The 10,615-nt window shown below is 35.0% G+C and overlaps 1 protein-coding gene across 1 annotated transcript; it reads right to left on the bottom strand.

The window, feature by feature from the left end:
• Positions 1-8,980, bottom strand: LOC132171970 (uncharacterized). Its single transcript, XM_059583389.1, has 10 exons — positions 8,691-8,980; positions 7,538-7,674; positions 7,310-7,444; positions 5,396-5,506; positions 4,697-4,981; positions 3,303-3,502; positions 2,730-3,027; positions 1,858-1,968; positions 1,058-1,249; positions 1-437 (listed from the first exon to the last, which is right to left on the bottom strand). Exons 1-10 carry the CDS (start codon positions 8,884-8,886, stop codon positions 90-92), a joined length of 2,013 nt encoding a protein of 670 aa, XP_059439372.1. The 5' UTR covers positions 8,887-8,980; the 3' UTR covers positions 1-89.
• Positions 8,981-10,615: the final 1,635 nt, after the last annotated feature.

Genomic DNA, 10,615 nt, shown 5'->3' with positions numbered 1-10,615 from the left:
ATAAGAAAAATGGCAATGATACATAGAAGTTTGTATTTGTTCTCTTGTTAATGGGAGTGACAATTTTGTAAAATTAATTGATCAATATATTACTCTGTGATCTCCATTACACAAACCTTATCAAAAGAACAGGCATTTAGGGAACTGTAAATAGAAGAACAAAGCTCATATGAGTTGGGGGATGAGGGGATAACATCAACCCACTCTTTGTCAACCTTCTCAACATGTGAATTTGGCTTTGGGATTGCTATGAACTGGAGCTTATCAGTCCGTCTTGTTAACTTCTTCATAAAGTTCATCGAGAATATCATGTCGAAACTTCCCTCAAGATCTTCTGCATCTTTTGATATTTGGATCCCCAGATCTGCTTCGCGCGAATTAACAAAGCCAAGAAGAAGTGAGTTCATGCCAGTGTATCTTTGGCTGGTGCTGCATACCTGCAAGAACATAAAGCATCAACAAGAATATTAGATGTATGAAGAGATGGTAAAGGAAGATTACAATGCAGCCTGACATCTAAAGCTCTCTCACTTTGTGTCATTATAGGGAGAGAACCATATAAATGGTGTATATTCTTTTCAAGAAACAGATTTTGTTCTCTTCATGTACATATGAAACAGAAAGACAACACTCAAATATTAGAATGGAAAATCAGAAGAATCAATGTTTTCTCATGGTTAACATGCATTCACCTCATGTGAATGTTTATGATTGGCTTAAAAGAATCAATGAAAAGCAAATGTGACTCTAGCAATATAAACCCCAAGACTTTCTGAAAGCCAAAAGCAAAGTTAGAGCCATATGCACCTCTTTTTACAAGTCCAAATTATTTCTGTGTTTTCAGAGACTAGGGGAAAAAGGACATGGATTTTTTTTTTGAAAAAAAAAATTATAATAAAAAAAGGCTGCTCCACAAAAAGCAAACTGTACAAAATTGGTCCAAAGTCTCTCAAGTACAATCCCCAAGAGACCTTAACAACAGCCTCAGCTAGCACCTTCAACATGTAAATTTTAAACTGTCACAACACAATCTGAACAATATGAATGAATATCTAACCTCAATGTACTCCACACCAATTTCGCTAAGATTATCTGGAATGTTGTGCAATGAAAGCAAGCTAATAACTCCACCAGAACCAACAGGTGATTGGAGTATTTCCCATGGAGATTTCATCAAAATCTTATGCCTGTTCTGTTCTTCCAGCGAACTGCTAACAACTGGCAGCTTCTCTTCTTCCAGAAACCAGACCTATGAGAGGATTAGAACACATGAAAGCCAAGTAAGCAGTATATAGAAGACAAGTAATCAAAAATTTTAATTGAAATGATATAAATTGGAACTTCTTAGATGACAACAAAACACATTCCTATATGCAAGTAGGAAGCTATATCCCTTCTTTTTTTCTCCACAAAATACAAACATTTACCCTCTTTAAAATTCTAGCACAAATTGCACATATCAAAGGGGGGTCAGAGGATCCACAGGACACTATATGGCATACGATTAGATTAAACCCTGCACACCATGGTTGTGCAAGGCCATTCCATAAAAGGTTGTAAAAGCTGTTTCGTTAAAAACAGTTTGAATTTGACTGTAGTTTCGAGAAGCTGAAACATAGGAATGGTTAAAAGGTTATAATCTTGAATATTTATCTAATTTAAGCTTTGTTAAGCATTCACTCTCCATGGTACCTTTAAAAAAAGACATGATAAAGACAACAATGGAAACTACTCTTACAGTACCATGACTTTAAAACATTCTATTTTCCTAAGCCAAAGAAAAAAATGATACCCTGAAATGACTTCACTCATTGAACAGCACATCTAAACTATAAAGAGGATGCTGTAAATGCTGACCTTTTGAGATTCAAAGCCAAAGTAATCATTATCGGAGAACAGCTTTCTCAATGATTGGATTCCACGAGCTGAGGAAACCAAAATCAAGGGTACAGATGCATGGTCTTCTATCTGCAATGGACATAGTTCATCAGATTATGTTGAAAAATTACTCTCTAAACGAGACTACACAAAAATTTAAAGAGTCCAAATTAAAATGCTTATCTTGGTGGAGATCTAATGATACTTAAGTAGCTTACTGCCTAAGAAATTGGAGCATGTTCAGGCTAAAAGCAATCAAAAACTGAAGTACGAGTCTTCTGAAGAGATTGATATTGAGATCATTCTAAGGGCAAGAGAAAGAGTAACCAAGTTGCCAGGGGTTCTGGGGGGAGGGGTGCAAATTGCTGAAATTCTAATATTTGTACAAGAAATTGGTTTTATTTACCTATTAGCCCATTTGAAATAGCTTTGGTGCCTCAAAAGTTTTGGCATACATTACTTTAAGTTTAAGAGCTAGATCAGTTGGGTCCCCAACAACTGCTTCCTAGATCCATCTTAAAAGCAATGTCCCAATTCTTTAGCAGATATTGTGGAAAATGAACCTCTTAAAAGCTGTAGTTTCAATAAGGAAACATACAAGATCAAGATTTGCAACCGAGTACCAAAGCAAACAATCTTGATACACATAATAATAAAACATCCCCTTCACATGCAATCAGTAACACAATAGGCAGGACATGACGTCATCATCAATCAATAGTAAACACTACAATGAGATAGAACATATAACAGATAGATTATCCATCACAGAACATACGAGTAATAGATTTTTCGTCTATGTAAAATTTAATAGAAAATCATACAAATGAAAAACTAAAAATGAGTACCACCTTTACAAATCTCTGATCATCAAAAGGCAATTTCTGAAGGAGGGAAGATGGTGATGTCTCATAGTTTTCAGAGTCGACAAGATCAGAGTCATAGCCCCCTCCTTGCTTCTCGCTTTCTTCCACAAATAAAACAATGGCCAATTTCCCTTTAGACATGAGATGAACTCCCTTTTCTCGAAAAGTCGAATTCGCACCCCGCTTTTCCTTTCTTGCACTTGAAGTGAGACATTCTTCTGATATTTTCAGAGTACTTCTTGGCTTGGCTTCTGCGGCTTCAAACAACTCAATTACACTCCATCTGATTCAAGAAGTCAGGTGAAAGTAACAGGTTCAACACTTCTGGTAGAGTAAACAAACAGAAACAGCTTTTTTACTACAAATTGTAATGAACTAGCAAAAATAAAATTTTAACATATATATTGAACACATAAACAACTGAATCACCATGTGTTCAAAAAGAGAGATAAAATCCTAAATAGTATCAGATATAAAGAAAAAATTTACACCCTTTCCAGCTCCCTACATAATCTAATGATCTAGAAACAAAATGTACTTGGTGCACATTAACTTCACCTCTTGGAGGGTACATCAATATTCTGCAATGCTTGTTGAAGCAACTTGGAATTCACACTAACAATCTGATCAGCAAGCAAGCTCGTTTGGGCTTTCTCCCCAAATCTAAACCCATGAAATACATGTTGTTGCCCCATTTCACATAGTTTCTTTTTTGCTGCTATGAGGCGCTTCTGGAACTTTTTCCGTTCTTTCCATTCCTGAAATGTGTCCAAAAAAAAATAAAAATGAATGACTGTAGAGAAACCAATATGTGCAAATAAATCTGATAAAAAAAAAGAAGAAAAAAGAAGAATAATAATAATCTACATTGGACAATATACTATAGTGACCGCCACTGAAAATTTTTTATAAGGCATCTTTATAGTTCACTAGAATGCCAATAACATTTCAGTTTCAAAAAAGTGTTAACTCTACTCAAGTCTCAAAATGTACGATGTGAATCCCATTCCACCCACATTTTCTTCATATTCTACCCACAATCCCATATTAAAGACCCAAAAAAATTAAAATATGATTAAAGGGATTAATTATATATTGTATATTTTTAGGTGTGTAATATACTTACACAAGGATTAAATATGCAATTCACATGAGATGAAACATTTATATTAAGATGTTCCATGCCTGTACCATAAATTATTAATTTAAGCACTAGATCTACTTCTTGCAAGGAAAGACATGTAAAGTAGGGAAACCCAACTAATCAAAACCAAAGATTCAAGCTGCATTGGAATGGAACTAGGTCCCAATTTAGAACACTTCCAACTGCTTTATTCTAAAAGAGAATCAGCATTGATTGCCGATCAGGAGCTTCAATAATATGAACGTAAACTAGTAAAATCTTCTTCGACACAAGCCAATAAGAAAAGGAGAGGAAGTAATGTCCAAACACATATCTAAAACAAAAACCAGTTTCAGTTCCAACATCCATAGAAACACATATTTCACCTAGAACCACCCACAGCATCGTAGGAGTTCCCTTCCGCAATCAAGCTATGAGAGGAACTTTCAAGCCACGGAAGACAAGTACACAACAATTGCCTTCCCTCAAACACCTGTTATAAAGCAAGTTCACTGACCTTGCAGAAAAATATCATTCAGGTAACTAGCACCTAGATAAAGAGGAGATAGCAATTAAGGAAATAACATGACCCAAAGAATCTGTAGATTATTCATAGTGGAAATGAAAAGGTCTATATGCATAGGAGCATCCAAAATACAGTTAGAAAAGCCAAAGTTTCAATTTGACCCACCCCCCACACAAAAAAAAATCCAGTAAAAAACACATTACATGGACATAATGCATGCATGTATTTAATCTTCGGAGAAAGTTGACATTACTTAAGAACTTTAATTAATCAGTAGTAGAAGTTAAAATTAGTATGCCTCACAAGCTGCCGCCTTTCTTTCTTGGATCTCTCATCAAAGCGTAAATTTAACTCAAGGAGTCCCTGTGGAGGTGTAATCTGCATTTCTCTTCTATTCTTATCAACACCTGGAACAATTGCTTCAACAAATGGAATATACACAAGGTGATCAGATACTACTGTTTCTGTTGTCCTTGGCTTTCCAGTTTTATCCAGCATATTTACAGATGAATCAAGCTTGACATGTAAAAGATCACTTGCCCCACTGTTGTAAATGTTAACAACAGTTCCCACAAATTCACCAGTTTCCTGAAAGAAGATGCCTTCAAAAAATCAAAGCTCGAGTTCCAAAAGACAACAAAAATAAAAGGCAAAATTCACAAAAAAGAAGAAGAGAAAAATAACAAACAAATATGAAAAGAACCACAGCAGTAGAAGACTAAACATAATAACAGGTACACCTATTGTGTGTGTCCGTGTATAGAAAATATACATTTACATGTACACACATATATATATATAAACAACGTATATCATCTTTTAAGAAAATGACATCTTCTCATTTGCACCATAAACCAAAAACAACGTCAAAGTCCAAGTTATGTAGTGAAGAAATTTTTATTTGTACCAACTCTTCTGAAACAGACCTTCAGACTACAAATAAAACACTTGTTAAAAAGAATACATGGAATTGCTCTGCATAAAATCATAATAAGCACAAACCTTAAGAACAACTCTCATGCCAAGAAGATCACGAGTATAAAATTCGCCTTCATCCAACTCTGGCCTATCTTCTTCCCTCACAAGCAAAGTTGACCCCACAAGCTGCTTAGCCTGAACACATTTCAAATAATCACAACAGGTATGCATGTTAATATGATAAAATGGGCTACATGAATACTATGAGTGTCTCCATAACACTGCCAAAAATGTTAAGTTCATGACAAGGGCAAGAATCTTGGATAGAATAAAATGGCCAACCCTGAGCATGTGGGATAGGCTTCATTAAGTCAAGGTAAGTTTGAGTTACAATGAAGCAAGGTAACTTCAAAATCTCAAAGGAGCTTTCTTTTTTTCTCTAGAAGCTTATATAGCACAATGCATGCTTACACCATCCAAGTTGAAGTTGCACTAACCTTCTACAAAAATCTTTCGATGAATGGCTCAAATGTGTTAATTTTCAGTCAGAAAGCAAGGGGACCTTTAGTTATTATTGCTAACCTTTTCTATAGTATGGCTCAACTCAAAAAACAAAAGATAAGTTCCTGATTTGAAAAAAGATCAGTCTTTCTGTCAACATATGCTAATAATCAACTTCCATTTGATGTAGCTGTTATGTTTTCTTGTTTTGACAACTTAAAAGTTCAGTGGTTATTAATACATCATAATTTTTTTTTCATCATTTTGTTTTTTAATAATTAATCGCGATATCATTAAAAGCGTAAAGTAGTCCCAAGTACACAGGAAGTATACAAAAGAAGCTACCTAGGTGGCAGGAGGGGCAAAAAGAACAAAAAAATCATGTTAACTAATCACTAAAGGAGAAACATAAACACCAGTCCAAAAATATAAAGTGTTCAAAAATAGAGATTTTAACTCCTTCAAAGTCCTTTCGCGGTCTTAAAAACACCTATCATTCCTTGCCCTCCATAGACACCACAAAAGACATGAAGACACCATCTTCCATACAACAACACTCCAAGTGCTGCCGACAGTCTACCAACAAGCAAACAAATCAACTATTCGTCTAGGCATAACTCAAGACAAATCGATTGAGAAAACATTCAAAATGTCACAAGCAACCTCACAATGAAGTAGAAAATGATCCACAGACTCCCCATTCCTATAGCACATAACACACCAATCAACCACAATGACACGCTGCCTCCAAAGATTATCCGTGGTAAGGATCTTCCCTAGAGTTGCTGAGCACACAAAAAAGACCACCCTCAACAAAACCTTAGTCCTTCAAACACTCTTCCAAAGGAAATGGAAACCATCATGACAACCAAAAACACTGTAAAAGGATTTAACACCAAACAACCCTTTTTTGGAAGTGGCCCAACACAACCGGTCTTCCCCTTCTGGTCTTATTCTTACTAAATACAACATCCTGTAGAATGAGGCAAAGGCATCCACCTCCCAATTCTAAGCCACTCTAGCTAAGCTCAAGTTCTATTAAATGCACCTCCAGAAAATTTCATGTGAGCCTCAACAAGATCTTCCTTTGCGTGCGCAATACCAAATAAAACTGAAAAGGCATCCTTAAGGGCCATATCCCCACACCAAAGATCATGCCAAAATCTAACCTTAGAGTCATCTCCCACTTCAAATCTAGTGTGACTATAGAACTTCCCCCAACCCCTCCTAATATTCTTCCACAAACCCAACTCAAACACATGTTGGTGGGTTTCAAAAATCTAACATATACATATTGGTTTTTTTCCAAAAGAAGGCTCAAACTTGTATGCCTTCCTCCTTCCTAAACAGATAAATAAAATTTCCTCAAGAGACCTCCACAAACAAGGTCACCAAATATACCTTCTATACATATTTAATGGAATCAGAAGTAAAAAAACTAAGATGGGTAAAAGAGACAAGCAACACAAACAAAAAAAGTGTTATAGTAAACCTCACCTGGTCTTCTGTGTCAATTCCTCTGAATCTAAGTATCCAGCTCTTTTGACCAGGGTGTCCTCTTCCCTCTACCAATTCAACTTCGTGAACTATTTCTTGACCCAAAACTCGTTGCTTTAACCATCTTCTCCCAGGCTAAGATTAAAATAATGATTATTCATAACATAATGCAGAATACTCAAGAATAAGCGGCCATATAAGTCTTCTGAAAAATATTGTTTGTTTTACCATAGAAAACCGCAATTCAGGAAAATCAGTGCTGGGTTTCACACGAATCTCCCCTTGAAGTCCATGAACATTATATATGTACCCAATTTCAACAAACTCCGATCCCGTCTTAGAGGTTTCAAAAGCCTCTTGAGTAGCTGAAGCAGCAAAACAAACAATGAAACATACCCTTTATATGACTAGATACAAAAGGATATCAAACACGTTAGGGGATTAGAAAGTATTGATCTAATAAGTTTTCATGAAATGAACTGAAATCCACATCCAATCAAAGCGGATTCCAGAATTGAAACCTTCCTCAAGCTAAAGTGGAATTGTTAACGATAATATAATTGCAGCATAATTACATTTAGAAAGAAAAGAGAAAATGAGGCTTCTCCTAACCCATTAATGCACTGATATTTCCATAAACATGCATGTGTACGTAACATGAATATGTTCTACGCCCAATTCCTCATTTTTAACATTATCTCGAGAATTCAGCTGCTCAAGTGAAGTAAACCTCACTTCAAACTCAACACTCACCAAACCGTACTCTTCTTCTCTATAGTTTACACAGCCATGCAGTGAGCCAGAAGCCAAAAAAAAAATCACTTTTACTTGCAAGAAAGATCTTTTGAGCCTCAGAGTCAGGACCAAAAAATGCCACAAAACTAACACAAAGTAGACCAAAGAATCCAAATCAATCAGAAAGCACAGCCTTGAACATCTAATAAAGCATCCAACCAAAGCGAGTTCTCATTAATCTCGTTGATTTTTATTAAAAAAAAAAATTGTATTTAATGTTGAATAAACAAACTACTAATCATAGAAATCCACGATATAGATAACAGTCCAAAAAACTGTTCAAAAAACCATGAAGAATTCTAACACAGCACTACCTGTTCAAAAAACTCAAGCCATAGCCAATTCACAAACAACCACACATTCCATCACACACAAGACTAATTATTCCAATTAAACACATAAACAAAACTAAAAAAAAAAAATGGAACATGTGTCAACTAGGAACAAATTCCTAATCAAGCTCACTACTTTCACTCACTTCCTGAGTTTCCAATCAACAAAACTGAAAAATGAAACAAACCCACTACCCGAAAGACCAAGCAAACCAAAAAGAAAGAGAAATTCAAAAAAGATAAATAGAATTTACCAGTGCTGTACGGAGTAGGGAGGGCAAGCCTGAAACTTTGCAGACGGTTCCAGTGCCATTGAACAGAGTGGGATGCTATGGCCGTCCGGGTGGTTCGGTTTCGAAACGGAGCTCCGAGTAGCTGACGGGTCGGAAGAGTGGGGGGTAACGAAGGAAGCAAGTTTGAAGAACAGAGAGGTGAAGCTCTCTGCATCATTTTTGCTCCGCCAAAATTATTGCAGAATTGCAGTCTTGGGTAGTGGCCGTTTCGTCCAACGTGCTTTTACTTCAGATTTTCTCTTTCGGATTGAAATTACAAGACTTTGAAAATCCTTTTCTTTTATTTATTTATATCCACTCCTCTGGCCAAGATAATATATTATTTCTTGGAATTGGAAATTCCCTTTTTTTTAAAAAAATCAATTGAAATATTGAAATTATGGCGAAGGCCCAACCGTTCCAGCCCAAAAGGCCCATGGGTCCGGGAGGAATTCACCCTGGCCACGGATCGGGCCTACCGAACTAAGGACAATAATTAAGATCCGCCCCATTAATTTCATCTAACGACGGTGTGTACTTATTTTACATTATTTAAATTTTAAAAAAGGCATCTCAACATTGATTTTATATTACATCGTTATATACACCAACTTTAAATCATAATCATAAAATAAATAGTATCTATACTTTATTTAAAATGACGATGATCCAATTCCCATAATCACAAGAAATGCAAGAGGTTGGGTCATCATTCATCTAACCACAAAAATAAGGTAACCACTAATAAGGAAGGTAACTAAGTGGGTCTTAAAAGGGCTCGCTCACAAAAGGAATCGGACTAGCCATTGTAAGAAAACAAAAGGGTGATAGGCAATTCCCTAGCCGACAACACTTGCCTTACTTTGTAGTCTGTAAAGAAATGCTACACTTACTCCAACTTTTTTAAACAAACATTTTACAATCATTAAGTAGCTTTTAAAACTAACATTGAATCAAAATTCAATAAATATCCATATCATATTCAATGGTGGTTTCAAAAGCCAGTTATATGTGTTGAACAATTGTGTAAATAAGTAAAAGTAAGTGTAGCATTATTCAACTTTGTATACATACCAATTAAAGATAAAACCTATAAAATGTGAGCAATATAAGTTAAGAGTCTGTTTGAGATTGCGTCAAAGAGTTTAAAAATTACTTTTAGTATCTAAAAAGCTATATCAAAGAAAAAACTGGTATGTTTGATAAAAATAAAAATAAAAATAAAAATAAAAAATCTTTTTTTGACTTTAAAAACTATATTTTTCAATGCAATTCCAACCATGTTCTAAGCACGTACCAGCGTGCCATTCTAACCTTTCAACTTTTTTGCAAGACTCTTACATCGGGGATTAAACATGTGTAGTTACTGTATAATTAGAAGATATAATTTGTATTTGATTACTTTTATTCTGTCTCTACTTTCATTGCCATTCACATTGGTATTTTATTTTCAAAGTTGATGGTAAAAAAGTTGCTACCTATCCTTAATGGTTAGAGCCCTTGTCCCTTTAACTCAAGAGTGAGGCCATGTTGAGATTGACTTCACACCAAGTAATCACATCTACCTTAAATGTAATTCAAACCACCTCAATGTTCCTCTTGATTATAAGATTAGGTTATGGAACACAACACTGATAAAAATTAAAATTAATTTTTTTTTTAAAAAAAAAAATTGTTTCCAACACAGATTATTATCATATAAAAAGAAAAACAAAAAAAAAAGGAAAAGTTGTTTATTTAATGTTGTTGTTGTATCAAATTGATGTTGAGATGTCTTTAAAAACAAAAAATAAAGTTGATGTTTAGGTCCATGTCACTAATTGATAATTCATGTGTAACATGATTGGTGACTTAACTTGTATGACAAAATATTATAAATTGCTATTAAAACAAAACTATTCCAATGG

Source organism: Corylus avellana, chromosome ca2, assembly GCF_901000735.1.
Source record: "Corylus avellana chromosome ca2, CavTom2PMs-1.0".
Lineage (NCBI taxonomy): Eukaryota > Viridiplantae > Streptophyta > Magnoliopsida > Fagales > Betulaceae > Corylus > Corylus avellana.
Note: the sequence above shows the minus strand (reverse complement) of the source record. Positions and strands in the feature narration are given on the sequence as shown.

Bases quoted from the DNA above. Each gene is read 5' to 3' on its own strand.
- LOC132171970 (XM_059583389.1), bottom strand. From the start codon at position 8,886: ATGATGCAGAGAGCTTCACCTCTCTGTTCTTCAAACTTGCTTCCTTCG. The intron at 3,028-3,302 runs GTGAAGTTAATG...TTCTTGAATCAG, and splicing joins ATTGATGTACCCTCCAAGAG to ATGGAGTGTAATTGAGTTGT. The intron at 438-1,057 runs GTTAGATATTCA...ATGTTCTTGCAG, and splicing joins TTGGTGTGGAGTACATTGAG to GTATGCAGCACCAGCCAAAG.